Source organism: Panthera pardus, unplaced genomic scaffold, assembly GCF_024362965.1.
Source record: "Panthera pardus isolate Hobbes unplaced genomic scaffold, ASM2436296v1 HiC_scaffold_13, whole genome shotgun sequence".
Taxonomy (NCBI): Eukaryota; Metazoa; Chordata; class Mammalia; order Carnivora; family Felidae; genus Panthera; species Panthera pardus.
Window position 1 is genome coordinate 164,106,579 of NW_026526688.1, and position 20,249 is coordinate 164,126,827.

At 38.5% G+C, this 20,249-nt stretch overlaps 1 protein-coding gene and 1 pseudogene across 8 annotated transcripts in view; both read left to right on the forward strand.

The window, feature by feature from the left end:
- FRYL (FRY like transcription coactivator) overlaps window positions 1-19,825 on the forward strand; it is a 265,382-nt gene extending 245,557 nt beyond the window's left edge. For 5 of the 8 annotated variants that reach the window (XM_053901596.1, XM_053901595.1, XM_053901597.1 and 2 more), the window contains 9 exons: window positions 592-842; window positions 3,911-4,118; window positions 5,857-6,006; window positions 6,782-6,880; window positions 13,492-13,560; window positions 16,177-16,194; window positions 16,926-17,036; window positions 18,121-18,311; window positions 18,636-19,825. In XM_053901596.1, coding sequence (XP_053757571.1) covers window positions 592-842; window positions 3,911-4,118; window positions 5,857-6,006; window positions 6,782-6,880; window positions 13,492-13,560; window positions 16,177-16,194; window positions 16,926-17,036; window positions 18,121-18,311; window positions 18,636-18,894 — 1,356 coding nt within the window. In that variant the 3' untranslated portion in view covers window positions 18,895-19,825. Of the gene's footprint in view, window positions 1-591; window positions 843-3,910; window positions 4,119-5,272; window positions 5,787-5,856; window positions 6,007-6,781; window positions 6,881-13,491; window positions 13,561-16,176; window positions 16,195-16,925; window positions 17,037-18,120; window positions 18,312-18,635 lie in introns of those variants that run through there. The other 3 variants (XM_053901594.1, XM_019412498.2, XM_053901599.1) reach the window with 2 other exon arrangements.
- On the forward strand, window positions 7,497-7,611 carry LOC128776797 (U6 spliceosomal RNA; annotated as a pseudogene).
- Window positions 19,826-20,249: the final 424 nt, after the last annotated feature.

The following is a 20,249-nucleotide window of genomic DNA, read 5'->3' on the forward strand; positions in this document are numbered from 1 at the left end:
AGTGTCGTCCTACTACCTGAAAGTAACTCTTCCATCACAAATACTCAGCTCGTTTAGAAACCAGTAAGGATGCATTTGTTTCAGTTCAGCATCCTCCTGACTGATCAGTACCTGTTCCTGCTTCATGGACAGCCCCACGGGACCAGTGGGTAAACCATTCTGAATTATCTCCCTGCTCCCCCCACCTTCTGTCCAGAATTCACTGGGTGAAAGAAATTACATTTCAAATAAGTGAGAATGTATAGTAACCATATGTAGAATGAGAATCTGTATGAGAAGTTATTTTACCAAAGAATATATTTCTAAGTAAACACCTAAATCCTATTACGAGAAAAGTGATCTCCTTGATGTTTCTATGTGGCAATAGGTGATATTTAATTTCAACATTTTTTTAAGCCTGGGACTATTTTTTTTTAAACTGTTTTATGTAATCTGAGCCCAGAAACTCCAAAAATTAACCTGTCCAAACAGAATACTACTTCATAAAAAAAAAAAAGTGTATATTGATGGCAATAGTCATTTATTCTGTGTTGATAAAAACTTTTTAAAAATGTTTTTAAACTTGATTAAAAAATGTGATTGTTTTTACAGGATACAGGTTCAGTGTTAAAGGAGGAACAAGTTCTGACAAGCTTTGAAGATGAAGGGTCATATATAATTCAAGAACAGCAGGATTCTCTCGTGTGTCGAGGGATTCTCAACTTGGAAGACACAGACATGCCAGAGCCCCTGGCTCCTGAGAGCTACCCTGAGTCCATCTGTGAAGAAGATGTCACCTTGGCTTTGAAAGAACTAGACGAAAGATGTGAAGAAGAAGAAGCAGATTTCTCTGGACTGTCTAGGTGAGAATACGGTAACTCAGTCACTAAAATGAGGCAGTATTTCCTCTCTCAGCCCCTCCCTAACAGGACCCTCTACTCCAGCTTACATACCTTCATTTCTGTGGTTAGCCTATAATGCTGCTGCCTTCCTTTTAAAAGCTAAAATGACTGTGATGGGTTTATTTTTTTGTTATTGACCTTCAGTTCACTGAAAGAAAAACAAGTAGGTAATTCTTAAAGCACAGAGAGCAACACTGTGCATTTAGAAGCGTACCCAACACCTATTTTGGCAAAATGGCTAATGGTCGGTTGTTAAGTTAATATTGGGCCCTGGCCAGAGCCAAGTATCAATGTCATAGGATGAACTTCTGTAACGCTATACAAAATCTGAAGTATATGCAAAACATTGTTCTACATTTTCCTTATCAGCGGTCAGAGTTGTAAAGTCGGATTTACATAATGAGCAGAAGTGACAACTTCTTACTACCATCAGATGTTAGATCATTCCTTTTACATGTTCATGTTCCGTGTATTCAAAATACATTATCACAAAGTCTCAAGATTCCCAAAGGGCATTTTCTTCACTCATGGGCTCACAAAATGGAATAATCAATTATTACATATAGTTCTTTAAAGAAATCTTGGTGGCTGTTATGAAACCTGTAAACCAAATAGTTCTATAATGATTAGAATTATGATATAATCTGTTTTTTTATTTTTTATTTTTTTTTAATATGAAATTTATTGTCAAATTGGTTTCCATGCAACACCCAGTGCTCATCCCAACAGGTGCCTTCCTCAATACCCATCACCCACCCTTCCCTCCCTCCCACCCTCCATCAACCCTCAGTTTGTTCTCAGTTTTTAAGAGTCTCTTATGTTTTGGCTCCTCCCCCCTCCCAACCTTTTTTTTTTTTCCCTTCCCCTCCCCCATGGGTTTCTGTTAAGTTTCTCAGGATCCACATAAGAGTGAAACCATATGGTATCTGTCTTTCTCTATATGGCTTATTTCACTTAGCATCACACTCTCCAGTTCCATCCACGTTGCTACAAAAGGCCATATTTCATTCTTTCTCATTGCCAAGTAGTATTCCATTGTATATATAAGCCACATCTTCTTTATCCATTCATCAGTTGATGGGCATTTAGGCTCTTTCCATAATTTGGCTATTGTTGAAAGTGCTGCTACAAACATTGGGGTACAAGTGCCCCTATGCATCAGCACTCCTGTATCCCTTGGGTAAATTCCTAGCAGTGCTATTGCTGGGTCATAGGGTAGATCTATTTTTAATTTTTATTATTTAAATTTTATAAATATTTGTTGCGTAAAATATTGTTCTTTATAAAGGTATCTAGTTTAATACCCTATCAGTGCATCTATTTCCCCATTCAATTATTTCAAGCTCCTTGATAATTATTTTTATACAAAAATTAATATTTAGTAATCACCAGATATTTCAGTTTCACTCTTACAATAAAAAGCATTCATTTGTATTTCAAGTGATAATAGAGGTTTTGTTTTTTTCTTAAGTAAGGCTCCACGCCCCATGTGGGGCTTGAACTCCTCACCCCAGCATCAAGAGTTGTATGCTCCTCTGCCTGAGCCAGTCAGGCGCCCCCTCAAGTGATAATAGAGTTTCAACATCTGCCACACAGAAGGAGACGTTCACTCCCAGTACATCAAGAATGTTTTCCCATATTTGAAAGTGTACATTCGGATATTAACAATGTTGGTGACACGGCTTGTTCGCATTACCGATTTGGATGGCAGTAGCTATGCAGTCACTCGTTCATTCGTCATACACAAGTTCGGCGATGCCAGATACTCAACTATTGGGCTTCCTAAAAGGTTGAAGCCAAAATCATTGGCCTTGGCCCTGTATTGAAGCTGAAACAGAGCAGTGCATCCCTACTGGATATAGAGGGATGATTACCTAAGCTCACGAGACACATTTTGTTAAAGTCAATCACCACAGCGACCTTGTAAAAATATACTGTTTTGAGGTATAGCTTAAGCTGCCACTTCAAATGCCTGCTTTATTTTGATCTTTGGCCCATCTTTACCCAGATGCCTCTCTTCCACATGAATTGCTCTGCAATTTCTGCAAAGCCTTCAGAGCTCCTTTGCAATGTGAAACATGCGATTCTGAGACCCTGAGTGACACTCTACTGAGTGTCTTGACTCAAATATCTCTTCACAGTCCATATAAAGGACCTAAGCGAGCCTTTGACCAACCAAATAGCCAAAACCCCTTTACATGTTATCGCCATCAGTTTGGACCTGTTCAATCAAAAAGCCTCCAAAATTGACCATTTAAAATGAAAGTATTCTGAGGTGCCTGGGTGGCTCAGTTGGTTAAACATCTGGCTTCGGCTCAGGTCATGATGTCATAGTCCATGTGCTCGAGCCCCATGTCGGGTTCTGTGCTGACGGCTCAGAGACTGGAACCGGCTTCAGATTCTCTGTCCCCCCCTCTCTCTGCCTTTCCCCCACTTGTGCTCTCTCTCTCTCTCTCAAAAATAAATAAACATTAAAAATAATAAAAATAAAATGGAAGCATTCTTTTTTAAGTTTATTTGTTTGAGAGAGAGAGCGAGAAAGAGAGTGCATGTGCATGGGGGAGGGGCGGAGAGGGAGAGAGAGAGAGAGAGAGAGAGAGAGAATCCCAAGCAGGCTCCACACTCACAATGAGTGTGAGCCCCATTGCAGGGCCCAAACCTCCGTGAACCGCGAGATCATGACCTGAGCCACGATCAAGAGTCAGATGCTTAACTGAGCCGCCGAGGTGCCCATAATATGAAAACATTCTCATCTGAATTATTCACAGAAGCTACTGAAATTAATCCATTCCCCTGGCATATTCTAGGACTTGGTTTGCTTTGAGGTGGTTACATGAAATTAAGTTTCTAATTCCAGAGATGCCACGTAGAAAGAACACAGAGATCTGCTTATTTGGACTCTCTTAGGAAGTTTAGGCGGTTGTACGTTTTCTAAGTCAATGCATGCGTTTGAATACACACGGTCTGTGTTGGATGCCTTTGACTATTTTCAGATGGTGTCGTGATTACTGTGATATTTGTATTAACAGTCAAGATGAAAAAGAGCAAGATGGCTTTCCAGAAGTCCAGACCTCCCCTCTGCCATCACCATTTCTTTCTGCCATAATAGCTGCCTTTCAGCCGGTTGCATATGACGACGACGAAGAAGCCTGGCACCGCCACGTCAGCCAGATGCTGTCCGACACCGACGGGTCCTGTGCAGTGTTTACTTTTCACGTGTTTTCCAGGCTGTTTCAGGTCCGTGAGGCTCACGGTTTTCTGAATTTATATCAACAGTTACTTGATAAGGTTCTGGTGTTTTGATCTAAAGTCTGTATCTTACCTTCTGTTTTCTATTTTTACGTTATTTTATTTGTTTTAGTGTCTCAGGTTTTCATATGCCCACTGATTTTCTTTAAAAAAAAAAACAGTTCTCCCCAAAGATGGTGATATTATTTAAATTTATATTGTGACACTGTAGTAACTGCTGGTAATTTATGCAGTGACGAGTACAGATCCCTCCCTTCAGGCAACTAAAGCACAACTTGGAAGCGGCATCTGATAAATTCTCTGCAGTAGGGGGGACGCCAGAAACATAGTCCCTGCCTTCCAAGAGCTTACAGTCAATATCACACAAGTTTATACTTAAATACTAAATTAATTAACAATTTTGTGTCTCGACACACCTTAAAAATTTTAGCTAAGGTTGCTTCCAACTGTGAAAATAATGACATGAGCTAACATTGCAGTGCGTGATAGGCATTGTGCTAGATCCCTTACATCATTTACTTCTTGTAACAGACCTGTGAAATGTACATGTATTTGGAGCATTCTGTAGCTGGGGAAACTAAGGCACCAAGAAATGCCATTTAAGTCCTCATCCGCTGAACTGTGTACCGCTCTTCCTCTTGACCTAAGCAAATGCTGCCCATCTGGGAAGACCTAGCTAAGGACGTATTCTCGCTGCAGCTTTCCCACCTATGGCAACCGCCAGCCTCTCCCTTCCGGAAGCTCTTTACGCTCATTAGCTGGAGCATTTGTTTTATTCTGTACTTTTGCCCTGCTCCTTGGTTTCCTATTTAGTAGTTTTTTTCTTTCCAATGATATTGTTTCCTGATGCCTGAGACTGTAGCTGATGCTTTTATTGTGATTAAATCATAACGACACCCAACAGTGCAACACATGCCCATGTAGGCACATGTTAACTATTCCTATAACTATGCCATTGATAATATAGTCTCATTCACTGAGTGCTCATTGTGGGTAAGGCACAATTAGATTATTTTATGTTAATGAGTATTCTTGAGTTTTGAGAAGATATTACCCCTAATGCATATGTATGACTTTAATTAAATCCGATGGCAGCTCAGAGCCCAGGACAGTAAACCACATTTACTGAAAGTTTCTTTCAGGTAGAGCATTAGAAGAGCTACTTCTCCAGACATGTAAGGACTTTATTCCCCGTGATGTGCAGCATGTATTCCTTCTGTCTCTCCCAATGAAAGAAATCTCAGGAATGGGGAGATGAATGGCATGTATCATTAGTTTCTTTTTCTAAGTAGTGCTGTTTTGTAAATCTTTGATCATTTTGTGAAATTAACGTTTCCAAAGAAAAGCCTAAAAACGTGGATTTACAGACCAGTTATTAGAATGCTGTATATCACTACGACAGTGATTTTATTTATTTATTTAAGTTTATTTATTTTGAGAGAGAGACAGAGAGAGAGAGAGGGAGAAAGCATGAGCCGAGGAGGGACAGAGAGAGACAGAGAATCCCAAGCAGGCTCCACAATGTCAGCACAGAGCCCAACACAGGGCTCAGACTCCCGAACCGCGAGACCAAGAGGCAGACACTTAACCAACTGAGCCACCCAGGCGCCCCACTACAATAATGATTTTAAAAGAAAAGTTTGCCCTGATTACAAATGATGCTTGTTAAAGATGAAAAGGGCCTTCTTATGAAATACTAAATTTTTTTTTACGCTTTTTTCCATAGACAATTCAGAGAAAGTTTGGAGACATAACTAATGAGGCAGTCAGCTTTCTTGGTGAGAGTCTGCAACGCATTGGTACCAAATTTAAAAGTTCACTGGAAGTGATGATGATGTGTTCAGAATGCCCAACAGTCTTTGTGGATGCTGAAACAGTAAGTATTTTTTTAAGTTTGCTTATTTATTTTGAGAGAGAGTGAGCATGTGTGAGCAGGGGGAGGGGCAGAGAGAGAATCTCAAGCAGCCTCCGTGCTGTCAGCACAGAGCCCAATGGAGGGCTCAATCCCACAAACTGTGAGATACCTGAGCCAAAATCAAGAATGAGGTGTACAGGTTTATATTTTCAATTTGACTGTAAATATCCAGCAAAATATAATTCCGGTGTATTACATGCAGTGACTTGTGACTCTGATTCTGACCCCTCCCTCTCATCACTCTTCAGAGTCATAGATGGGAAGCTAGAAACTCATGCTCTAGAGATAGGTACTTTCCCTCTGATTCTTGAATAACCGTGGTAGGAGAGGGCTAGACCTACTCCCATGAAGAAACCAGGGCCCCTCGGTCTTCCCATTTTGTTTTAAAACACACTCAGAGATTATGTATTAAGATATTCAGAGAATTAAGGTTTAACAAGCTTCAAAAGTTTACCTTTAAAGGTATATACCGGTCTGACATGCCATTTCTCACCGAAGGCAGTTTTTGAAAGCATTTGAAGGTATGGTCATCCTTGGTGGCACCCCAGAAATCCCCCTGTATTCCTGCTCTGTTTCAGTGAAAGGTCAGCCCTCGGTATGGGACAGAGTGAAGTAAGGGACACTGGCACGAAGTCGGGCCAAAACCCAGCTATCAGAAATTCCATGATCCAAAAGTTGTCGGTCTCATGACTGTGATCAGAAATGATAACCTGGACCAATGTTTCTGATTTGACAGCTGACGTCATGCGGTTTGCTGCAAACACTCAAGTTCAGTGTTTTGGAGTTGCAAGAGCATCTGGATACCTACAATGCCAAAAGAGAAGCAGCTGAGCAGGTCAGTCTCTTCACCACGTGAAAACGAGTTTGCTTTTGACCCCGGAAACGTGCACTTGGCAGCTGAGTAGCCCAGATAGAAGAGGTCCTCTCGGCACTTGCCTCAGGGTTCTACTGAGAATTATGGGGCCTCTGGAACTCTCTGTTCAGTGGGTTCCTACCTGTAGCTTTTAGAAACCAGCCCTCTAAGAACCTGAGAACACGGTGGAAAACTGCAGCGTTTTAAAAAGCTCAATGTGGAGACCGCATAGCTGCTGTCAACATTGCAAGTGGGGAAAGAAAGCTGTACTTCTCGGAGAATGCATTATGGTACCGTGATGTAAGAAATCTGTAACCAGTGACAAAGCTGGGACCTTTTTTCCAGCGCTGTGGACGTGGGCAGGCAAAGGGAAGAATAAGCATGTAGTCGATTCTAGATACTACTTGCAGGGAAGTGTTTCTTCAGCTCCAATCTGGCCCTGCAGAATGGCAGTAGTTCTGTTCCCTCAGAGTAAATGTTTTCAATTAGCAGGGGCAGAAAAACTTTAAAAGTTTTTTTCACATAAACGGTATACAGTAGGCATTTTTTTCCTAGAATAGATGGATCTTCCATGAATTACTATTAAACATTACATGTAGCACTCGCTTCAGCAGCTCGTATACTGAATTGGAACCACCCGGAGAAGATTCGCAGGATTAGCATGGCCCCTGTGCCAGGAGGACATGCAAATTCATGAAGCGTTCCATCGTTTTTGGAATATTATTCAGTCATAAAAACAGGATGAAATCTTGCCACCTGCAGTGACGTGAGCTAGAGAGTATTATGCTAAGTGAAATAAGTCAGTCAGAGAAAGACAAGTACTGTATGATTTCATTCGTCTGTGGAATTTAAGAAACCAAAGAAATGAACAGGGGTCAAAACAGGCAAACCAACAAAAGATTCTAATGGCAGAGAACACGCTGATGGTTGCTGGAAGGGAGGTGGGTGGGGGATGGGCTAAATGGGTGATGGTATTGAGAGCCCTTCCTGTGATGAGCACCAGTTGCTGTATGTAAGTGATGAATCACCAAATTCTAGGTCTGAAACTAATTTAAAAAAAGTTTTTTGATTAAAAAAAATATCCCACGTAAAGGCCTAGGAAAAGTATAAAACCTGTCTCTTATTCCCTTAGTATACAAGGTAAGAATATAAGGCACAGATACTGGGGCGCCTGGGTGGCGCAGTCGGTTAAGCGTCCGACTTCAGCCAGGTCACGATCTCGCGGTCCGTGAGTTCGAGCCCCGCGTCAGGCTCTGGGCTGATGCCTCGGAGCCTGAAGCCTGTTTCTGATTCTGTGTGTCCCTCTCTCTCTGCCCCTCCCCCTTTCATGCTCTGTCTCTCTCTGTCCCAAAAATAAATAAAAAATGTTAAAAAAAAAAAAAAAGGCACAGATACTGTATATGAATAATTAGCAACAGAAGTAAAGTGTCAGTTTATAGCTATAGATAAAAGTATTGGCAATGACAGAGACTCTGCAGAATTGTGCACATCTAACAGACCAGACGCCATTTACTGTGACTTCCAAAGAGAGGTCACTTTGGGCTATTAGGAAAACTTCATGGAATAGAGATCTGACCTTAGGCCTTGACAAGATGGTAATTTTAGATTGGGGGATTCTTTCAGGGCAAGAACATACTATAGGAAAATACTTCTATTAAGAGCCTTCTCCCCTTATAAGGGAGGAAGGGATCTTACATTTGGACTGAAAGAATTGCAGATTGGTAAAGAGGAAAGAGTTTTCAACATCAGGGCAGTATCGGGCAAGATCTGGTCATCTTACAAATATAGTAGTCCGCCCCTTATCCACAGGGGATACATTCTAAGACCCCCACTGAATGCCTGGAACCATAGATAGTACTGGAACCCTATGTATACTGTGTTTTCTCCCATACATGATGAAATTTAATTTATAAAGTAGGCACAGTAAAAGATTATAAAATAGAACGATTATAATAATTATATATTATATATATAATATGTATTATATTTATAGAAATTTATATATTTGTATTAATATATAATATATAATTATTAAATTAAATATATTTATATTAATATAATTTATATATTTATATGGTTTAAATATAATATATATTTATATAATTTATAATTAATATATATTATAATTAAATATATAATTATATATAATATAAAATAGAACGATTATAACAATAGACTGTAATAGAAGCTGTGTGAATGTGGTCCCTTTTTCTCTCAAAATATCTTCTTGTACTATACTCACCCTCACTGTTGTGATGTGAAATGATAAAATGCCTTCCTGATGAGACGGAGAGATGAAAGACGCAGGCATTATGACGTAGCGGTAGGCTACTGTTGACCTTCTGACAACAGTTCAGAGGAGGATAGTCTGCTTCTGGACAGCCCTTGACTTTGGATAACTGAAGCCACAGAGAAGGGTGGGGTACTGTAACACTGCCATGTGTGTTCTTGTACCTGTCTTTTGTGTACTTAGGTCCACTGTCTGTTGAGTATCTAGGAGTAGAATTGCTGGGTCATGGGGCATACACACGTTCAACTTTAGCAACTTCTACCCATCCAGTTTTCTACAAGATAGTGTTTCAGTTTGTAATCCATGAAGAAGTGTGTACAAGAGTTACTGTTGCTTCCTATCTTTGCCACCACTTGTTCTTCCAACTTTTAAATTTTTGGTCATTCCGTCTAAATCATTTTGTGTCTTCAGAAACCTTTTCTGAAGATTTCTAAGTCATTTGTGTCTTCCGAAACCTTTGCCTTCCCTAGACGCTGCAGAAAATCATGCCTTTCTGCATCCATGCCCCTTTCCAACATGGCTTTGCTGTTCCTTCCATCAAGAGATGAGGTCTGTTTCCCCACTTCTGAAGTCTGAGATGTCCTTCTCTTTTTCTGACCAATCAAATTCAGCAACGAAGCTGTGTAGTTTCTGAGACTAGCATTCAGGCCTCTTGCAGCTTCTGCATTTGCCATCATGTACATTTGGATAAACTCTGGAAAACTAATTTGACCCTTAGCCTCCTGGAGGATGAGAGGCCATGTGGAAGAGAATGGAAGCATCCCAGCTGACAGCTAGCAGGCCGGGTATTTAAGTGAGGCCAGCTTAGAACTTCCAGGCTCTGTCAAGCCATCAGATGACTGTGGACTGATGAGGGACCCGAGGCAAGACCAGAAGGAACTCCCAGCCAACACAGATGTGTCTTGTTGTTTTAAGCCATTAAGCTTTAGAGAGGTTGGCAATATAGCGACATTTACCATCTACAATAGGAAAACACCAAACGCCTACAAGTGAATCTAGTCAAAGATACGCTATATCTCCACCCAGAAGACTTCAAATGTTCCTGAAAGAAACTAAAGGCCACCTCAATAAATGAACGACTATACCATGTTCATGAATCAGAAGACTCAAATGGGTAAAGATGTCATTTTCCCCCAAAATCTGTAGATTTAATGCAACCCTCATTCAAAATCTCAAACTGTCTACCAATGGAAATTGACAGGCTAACTCTACAATTTATATGAAAGTACAAACAGCTAATTATAAGGCAAACCACCTTCTTGAACACAGATCTGCAAACTATAGCCCATAGGTTATAACTAGCCCACTGTTTTTATAAGTTTTTTGGGGACATAGGCATCGTATTTGTTTACATATTGTCTATGGCTATTTTTGCACTACAACATAGTTAAAATAGTTGCAACAGAGAATAAATGATTTGCAGCACCTAAAATCTTTACTCTCTGGCCTGCACAGAAATAGTCTTAAAACCCTTGTCCATGAAGAACAACAACAACAAAGCCTAAATAGAGTTAAACTTCCAGCCAGTAAGACTTATTAAAAATTTCAAAAGAGTGTATCATTGGCATAAGAATAAACAAATATGCCAATGGAATATAGAGAATCCGATAACAGATATATATATATATATAATATTATTATAATTATATATTAATATATAATTTACAGCAAAGGTGCTATTGCATTGTAGCGGGCAAAGAATCTTCTTTTCAATGAATTTGCTGAATCAAGTATTTGTATACGGGAGAAACGTGATGCCTTCAGAGAAACCATCTCACCATTTCTTGTCCCGTCTATTCTTTGTTACCTTTTTTTTCTTGTCGTCCTTCTTGTCTTCTATCAAGCAAGTATTTTTTGTTACTCAGTTTTTCCCCCCTCTAAAAGTTTTTACTATTATAATATTTATATTATATATATATATAATATATATTATATAATATATATATTAACACATATATATAACATATATATTATATTAACACATATATATAACATAATATATTACATATATATATTAACACACACACACACACACATATATATATATATATATATATATATATATATTAACACATTCTTCCCATTATTCCTGGAGTCTCCTGAGCGTCACTGGTGAAAGTCAAGGGTATTCATCAGGACCATCTTGGCAGGAAATGAACAGTCCTTCTTTTCAACGCCAGGAGACCAGAAATCTGCTTACATCTTTAGCCTCCCAGACGGCTTGGTGGTTTGCTAGCCTCTCCTCCTGCTGCATGTGCTAAACGTGGTACCAAGGGAAGCTGCACACAGACCGTCAGCTCTCTTCTCTGCTGCCCCCTTTCCTCCAGCATCCTGGACCTTGATACCTCCCTACCTTTGTTAACCCTCTTTGCCCAGCTCGGTGACACTGTGGGCCAGACACCCTGGGGCACCACTTTCTGTTCAGCCTCTCTGCCTTAGGAACAAGCAAAGCTTTGAATAAGCAAGTCCTCTGGATTAAACACAGGCATCTTTGCAGGCTCCCTTTCCGTGCTTTGTCTAACGCCCTCACCCCTGGTGGAGGGTATTCTGCTTCTGTAGTTGTCCATGGAGGACTGACCTTATACAGGCTCCCCCATCATGCCCAGGAGCAGAACCTCTCCAGTTCAATTTTAACCTTCATTTGAGCCCTGAGTAAAGAAACAGTTATGACCGGAAGACTGATTGGATGTAAACTGGAGGACATTTTATACACAAACTCCTGTGTCTTGTCTACACTGGCTGGAAACATGTGGATCTCTATTGTTCAGGCCAGTGTGCAGCCACAAAACTATCGGCTTGGGGCTTGTCTTTTAACAGAGTAAAAAAAAAAAAAAAAAAAATCATAACTTGTTGAATAAGGCTCCTAAAATGCTGTACCATTAGGCATAGAATAGAAAAATGTATGTCTAATAAGAATAAGCCAGTAAACATTCAATTGAAACTATTTTTTCTAATTTATTTATTTCTAATTTTTTCTAATTTATTTCTATTTATTAGGATACTTGGACAAATTGGACTGGGTTAGCGAGCATGATTAGGTGTATAAACATTTTAATATTTTGTATGAAGACTAATGTACACATTCTACAAGAGACTGCAGCTGAATTTTGCTGATAGAAAGAAATCTGCTGGATACCTTTTGACAATGGATGCCAGCAGCTGTATCTCACTAGGACAGCTTCACATGTTTTCTTCAGAGATGCTGTGAAGCAAAAAGCCTAAGGGCCTGTGCAGTCTGAGGGACTGGGATAAAAGCAACATAAGGTCACAGAATTGTTTTGAAATCACTGAGATGTCTAATTTTCATTCTTTGCATGTAGAATGTTAAGCTACAGTTGAACGTTTTAAATGCCTAGTACTGAGATATTTTCAAAGAGAATACTTAATGTAGCTAGTAGTTTTTCTCAAAGTCCTAGTGATTTCTTATATATATTAGTTTTATGCTCAATCTGTCACACACATAAAGAACAAGGAAGTGAAAATAACAGGTATTGACAATATCAAACTGTCAAAACCTAGTAGCTTAACTTGAAGGCTCTTAGCTTTCACTTGAGCTTGGACATTCCATGACTCCAACATTTTTTTCCCACTAAACTATAATGCTATTATTTTATTTTTATTTGACCAAAGAAAAGATCCCTTAAGTAAATACCCAATTTTAGGAAATAGCCCCTGGATAAGGAAAAACCACATTTGGCTTCTGTAGTCAATATTCTTCGGAGATAACATGTTTGTCATTCATTACGGTCCAAAAGGAAGGAAAAGGAAAAGGAAAAACAAGATTGAAAACGGGTTTCGGTTTCTGTTTCACTAATTAAAACTGACACTAGTCTTCTGAGAATTACACTTCTGATAAGCAAACAGACCTGGTTAATTCTGAGTTGGCTTTATTAAATTGTGCTTCCAAAGGCGAAGCACATCTTTCATTTCCCCATCTTCCATTAGACAAAGGTCAGGTATAGGTTGTGAAGATTTCCAATAAAATCTGCAAAATGAAGAATACTCTGTACTGAAATGGAGCACCAGAGGTCCCTAGAAGAGCAGACTGTTTATTGTGTTTCTGTGAATAAACCATCACAGTGTGTGCATCTAGCCGTATTTACACTATCAGCCTGCTTCTGGTTTGTTGCATATAAATAATTAGGCTCAGTGGAGGTTGAAGGCTATGTCTATAACCAATCCCAGAATTCCAAGTTAACTTTTAAAGTTATTTTATATGCACAGGCTGTTGTATTACCAGTGTCATCGTGCCTTGTACAGTACATTGTGCCTTGTTAAAATTTACGGTTACTTATTTCTTTAGTGGTTAGACAACTGTAAGAGGACATTTGGTGCCAAAGAAGACGTGTATAGGATAAACACAGATGCACAGGTAAGACTCTTCTTCTCGGTTTTGCTGTATTTCTATGTCAGGTGAAATAATGCGTATGTTCGCAGGTCCCTATTTGATAATCCTAGAAATAAAATTGATAACACTCTTCATTTTTGTTATCAGAACGATCTTTGTCAAAGGTAGGTTTCACCGAAATATTGGCTTAGTAATGAAAAATTCACTTTAATAAAAATGAACGACCAGCTTGTGACTGAAGCTTAATAACATTCAGCAGATAAGCTTGATGGGTATCTGGACAGTCCAAGTTAGATTGTACTTACATCTGCCTCTTGAAAAAAATGTTTCTTTTGCATTAGTATTCTGCAGATCAATTGTCTGGTCAGCAAAGCAAACCTAAGGAGTCATGTTGTATACATTTCTATTAGCCTTTCTAAAGGTGAAATTCTGATTGGGTAAATTATAACTTTTTTTTTACAGTGTAAAAGTCAGTGAAAATAAAAGTAACATTTTCTTAGAGGAAAGTGCATACATATATGTAACAGTACATTAAATGAGGATAAATTAAGCCTACAAATTATTCTAAGTGGGGAATATGGGTTGCATTCATCAATTTAATTTAACGACCTCAAAAATAAGTTAATGACCTCTACATTGATGTCAGAGCTCCAGTCTTTTTCAACACTGGTTATGCTGTTAGAGATTTCTAGTCACTGTAAAAGTTACTGTACTATTATAAAAATTGGAAGTTTTTAAAAAACTGAAACATTGAGAAGATAATCGTATACTCTCAATAAATGAGTTTCACATTCATTATCTCTGTCCTTCCAAGTGTCTTGTACATGCTCTCATTATCCCCATTTTGCAGAAGAGGAAACCGAGGCTCAAAGAAGAAAATTTATCTAAAATCAGTAAGAAAAGAGTTAGAATTAAGATTCCAGTCTAGGCAGGCTGACTCCCGAATCCTGCACTGTGTTCATAAGGAGACTGTCTAATCACCCATGTAAGGAAAGAAACAAGGGAAAATAAGGAATTAACCCCTAAACTAGAATTGGAGCCTTTGGTTCTGTCTTTGCCTCTGTTTAATGACATGGCTTGAGCAAGAAAGATAAACTCCTTTTTTCCTATATGAATTAGGTGATTAGACTAAATGATTTCTTACATCCCTCTGCCTTGAAGAAAAGAAGTTCCATCTCCAAGAGTTTAAGTGAGTTCTAGCTCAAGGCTTTCTACTAAGTAAAAACTGTACATTTAAGACTTTCACTTATATCTTATTTCTCCTTTTATATTTAGCTCCTTGAGACTGGGGACACTTTTTACACATTACTAGTATCTGTTCCTGTGTACCAGAATAGTCTTTTGCATAATAAATATTTATTTTAAAATAAATGAAAAAAGAATGCACCTGCAAATTTCAATATACTTAAAAATCAGTAATTCTCAATCTGGAAAGCTGGCATATTTAGAGTAATTTCTGGTAATTGAGAACTATAGAATTAATTACATTTGTGTTATCCCCTACAATTGTGGTGATCATAAACTTTATCATGATTTCTTTTCCATTACATCCCCAAGTAGATGCTATGGGTGTATGCATAGAGAGCCAGTTCCGTTTTTTATGCTGATAGAAATGAGAAAAAGTATTTGCCACTCAAATAGTTGTTACTTTCCATATAAAACTGTGTAAAGGAGAACCTCAAACTCAGATATGCTAATGTGTTTGACATTGGATTATGTTCCACTGGTGTTCACTGAATGACTATCCACGTGATTTATGATAAGCAGTAGGAAGCTAAAGTTCACCTTTGCTTAGCAAATCCCTTCTAAATTGATAGGAATAAATGTTATATAAACAGTCCTTCAGAGGACACTATTTAGAAAAGCACGCTTCAAAAGGGACTCTTAGAAGCAATATTTATGTTATGGCAATTGCTATTTTAATTAGAAATCATCCTTCTCTATTAACGAGGCTAGGTCCAAATTGCTATAGATATTTGATTGTAGTAATTTTTAAATAGTCCATAAACTTGATGTTTCACTATGTATTTTATATACATCATCTGACTCAAACCCAGCTGGGTCAAACTTCTGAAGCTCGCTAAATTGCATTTGGGAATACAATTTAAAACCCACATCCGCTGTTGATAGCTTACATTCTGACTCAGCACCAATCATGGCAACATAGGACCTAATTAGTAAGGGTAGGAAGCCTAGAATGACCCACACCAAAGATGATATTCTCATAGGTATTTATAAGAATATAGGCCGATTCTTTTCTGAAAACAGTAATGCATTTATTTTCTAGTCAGAAATTTTCCACTTTACTAATGGAAATTTTATGACGTTTGGTTTCTTTCACAAGTTTTCCCAAGATCACATCAGTTCGATTTTCTCCTGTAGTTTTCACACGAGAAATAAATTATAGCCTAAATGTAATTTAGTTATTTGGCAAAGAGTTAAAAACACCCTGTAACACTTGTTACCGTAAGCGTATAAAAAGTTTTGTTCTGGAAATAGCAAATTTTTCTTTTGGGTGCAATTAAATGTTCTTCAGTTTGCCTGGGACATCTGTGACCCTAGTTAAAATGATTTCTTACACTAATTCTTGGTCTTTTTCTTCCTTTGTATTTTTTGTGACCCGATCTCCTTCTTGCTTAGCAAATGGAAATTCTAGCAGTAAGTGATTTGTCTTAATTTATAGACTTATCCGTGTCAGACAAACTGATTTTCATTTGCCATTTGTGACCTAGCAGTGTTTTGTCCTGGATTACTCTAAGAGTAGTGTGTGTGCTTCAGTTCTGCCGTAGCCCTAATCCATGCAGCGTCGGTCCTATGAAGATGAAGGTTCCATCATTAATATGTACAACTCGCAGTCGCCTGTTTGTACATCTATAAACTAACATCTTTTCATTTTGAACATCAAAGTGCGTATGTTAATTTCATGGTCTCATTTCAATGAGATTACAAGGTTTGGGGTTTTGTTTTTAGAAAAATGGATTCATTTTTAGGTAAGAGGAAATCCACTGTTACTTTGCTTTATCAAGCATTTGTTGATAAATGCTGTGAGATGAACATCTCAATGGGGCAAAAGTATATGCATTTGTACATTTTTTTCATTATGAATTTTATTTAAAGCATTTTATAGATTGCCTGCTGAAAAATTTTTTGTCTAATGTGAAAATGTGCTTCATGCTAAGTGAATTATGTAACCAACAATTTATATTTTAATCCCAGTCTTCAAAGCATCTTTCATCACCTTCACACTGTATTAACTTGCTTACTGCAGAGAAATAAACGCCAAGATAATTTTAACATAATTACTTATATATTTTTATTGGAAATACACTGTCTAATCAAACCTCATGGAAAACGGTATCTGAATTTAACACAGTGTTATTTACTCCTAGGGCCTGGAGCTCTGTCGAAGGCTGTACAAACTACATTTTCAGTTGCTGCTTCTGTTCCAAGCCTACTGTAAATTGATCAACCAAGTAAACACGATAAAAAATGAAGCAGAGGTAAATATTCGATTGTAGTAGGAATAACTGATTCTAGAATATGAAAACATAATACATATATTCTTTGTAAAAGAGCTTATGTCAACAGTCACTTACAGTGAAACCTTTTTTCCACAATTGTCTTTTTAAAAGCAAATGATGTGCTGTTTCGGAACCTATCAGTAAATAAGACAGCAGGTAGCCAGTGGCCTTGCAAGGTTCAAGACCTTAAAGGTCACAGCAGCCACAACAGATCATCTGTAACCAAAAGTCAAATAAAGCACTTCAACTCAATGAAGTCATAAGTTAAATTATGAAACCCCTCCCCGCCCCAAACATCTTGTACATATATTTTTGTAGTTCTGGTGGCACACATAAGAATGAACATGTCAAAAACACTTTGAATGTTGGGAGTCACGTAATGAATAGGCTCAAAGGTGGTGACTTTAGTCTTTTTCCCCCCTTGTCCACACTGGTACTGAAACAGAAATGCTTTAACTTTTGTTAAATGGTTAAATAAATTAAAAAATATATGCTGCTTTATATAAAATACATATATAATATATTTCAAAGGTAAATAACCTTTTAAAATATAAAGACTTTGCTGTCAAGAGAATTCATGACCCCCTCCCCTCCCTCCCCCGGCAGTGAATTTTTACTATCCAAGATATAAATCCCATGTTAAAACCAATACAAACACTAGAAGAAAACAAAAAACAAACAAAAAAATTGGTTACAGCCTGTTTTATTACAACTATCATAAACATTTATTATAACCTGTTTGTTTCTTTACGTCATCTCTGTGCCCAGAGTGGGGCTCAAACTCAGGACCCTGAGATCAAGAGTCACATGCTCCACTGGCTAAGCCAGCCACGCGCCCCTATAACCTGTTACTTATCAAGAATATTTAAAGACTACAATTTGGTGGCTGAAAATATAACAGAGAACTTGAAACATTAAGTGCCTTTAACCACTAAGTTTACCATTTGCAGATCTTTAAGAGAAGCTGCTGCTACCATCAGATGTATCTTCAGAGCCAAGTAAATGCTCTTCTTGTTACTGAATACACAAATAGATCGTTTTAAGGCATATTCATTTGTTCTAGGTCATCAACATGTCTGAGGAACTTGCCCAACTGGAAAATATCCTCAAAGAAGCAGAGTCTGCTTCAGAAAATGAAGAAATTGACATTTCCAAAGCTGCACAAACTACCATAGAAACTGCCATTCATTCTTTAATTGAAACTCTGAGAAATAAGGAGTTTATTTCAGCTGTGGCACAAGTCAAAGCCTTCAGGTAAAGCGTGAAGGGATTTCAAGGTGTGGTGCCTCTAAACCCGCACTGGCGTCTTACAGCGATTGGGTCGGGTTTTCAATTTGCTGCGTCCGTAGCGCGTCTTTGTGAAAGCACGACAGCTTTGTCCACAGTTCTCGCTGAAATGACGCCACTTTTAGACTTTGTTCACTCTCTAGAGGTTTTCGGTAATACGTTTGCCCAAACCTGCAAACAGATCCTCAGTGATTCACAAGGAGATTCTGTTCTAGGTATTAATTTAAAACGTGGTTAATATTAACCATTGCTTGATGGAGTCTCAGGACTTAAAAATATTGTGTATTTCAGATCTCTCTGGCCGAACGATATCTTTGGCAGTTGTGAGGATGACCCTGTGCAGACGCTGTTGCACATCTACTTCCATCACCAGACGCTGGGCCAGACGGGGAGCTTCGCGGTCATAGGCTCTGACCTGGACATGTCAGAGGCCAACCACAAACTGATGGAGCTGAATCTAGAAATAAGGGAGTCCCTACGCATGGTGCAATCATACCAGCTCTTAGCACAGGCCAACCCAGTCGGAACTTTGGTGAGCACTGGATTCTGAGAAGCTTCCAGGCGTTTAGGGAAGACACTAAACTGAAGATGATGCAGAATATTAATGAGCACCTTTTACGAACCCTTGCAGTTCACGGACAACCCTTCCTGGCGGCATCCACGACCACGGCGTAGCTGATGTCAAACCGGTATCAGAGTCAAAGATCTAAGGAAGAAAAAAAAAAAAAAAAAAAAAGAAATCTAATGGCTGCCAATACCTCCTACAATAACCGTATGAAGAAGGAGTTTTTAATTACTTAACCTAGGTGAAAAGAAAAGGGCTAAGAGTGATGCATACAAATACATGACTTTCTGGAGAAAGAAGAGAATTCTAGGACTGTTTGCAATAATGGCCTCTAATACTGAGACGTTGGAAAGCAGGTGACGTGAGGCTAAAACCCAGGCTCGTTCATTTTAGCTGAAAACCTGCAGGGCTGTGTGGATGCTCCACAGTCGATGCTTCATTATCTACATGAAGAACCTTTAGTCGGACAGACAGACACGGAGAGACTTCTTTGCAAAAACCATTGACTTTTTTTCAACACGTGGGATGAGGGTGTGGGTGTTTTGTTTTTTAGTCTGTACAAGGGATTGTGTGTGCGTGAGCTGGGATGTGTGAATATGTGACAGTCCTATTTTCAAGGTATGGATGTTTGGTGATAACGTGTCAGCATGCCTAAAAGAGCACTGCAAGATTATTTTTGAAGAAATTTTATTTTATTAGATCTAACTCTTCATAGTGTGTAAATGTTAGAACATTTTAATAATATTTTAAAACTGGGCTTTCCCGGTATTTCGAAAAGAAATAATATATCTGTTAATGTTATTGGAATGCTGCTCAGCTCTCTGACCAGTGCTTACATTACGATTGTTGATAACTAACCAAAGTAGATGCCTGCAGAGACTTTAAAATGTAAAATAAAGATGTATGCTGCCCGTCAGCTATTCTCATTAGGAAAGTTAACTTATTTTACTCCATAATTATTATAGAAACTGTATAGATTAAAACCAGTATTGTACGTTTGTGCAATGCACTGTTATACAAGAATAGGTGTACAAAGCTAAAGAAAAGAGCGTGGTCACTGATGGTAGAATATAAGACTTGCGGGCTCTGAAGTCTGCAGAATTCAAGAAGAGAGATGCAAACCCAGTTTTATATGTTCATTCAGGACTCGCGTGTCTCACCCAAAAGGAACCTGGGGCTATGGGGGAAAATGAAAGGAAGCCTGAAGACTGACTACCAAAACATGCAATATACTTACTCACTGTCTAAGTCTGTAGCATAACACGAACTGGATTCTCTGTCCTTTTTTAAATAGCATTTTGTAAAAGAAATGAATGTAGTCCCACAACTCCTCTGATTTG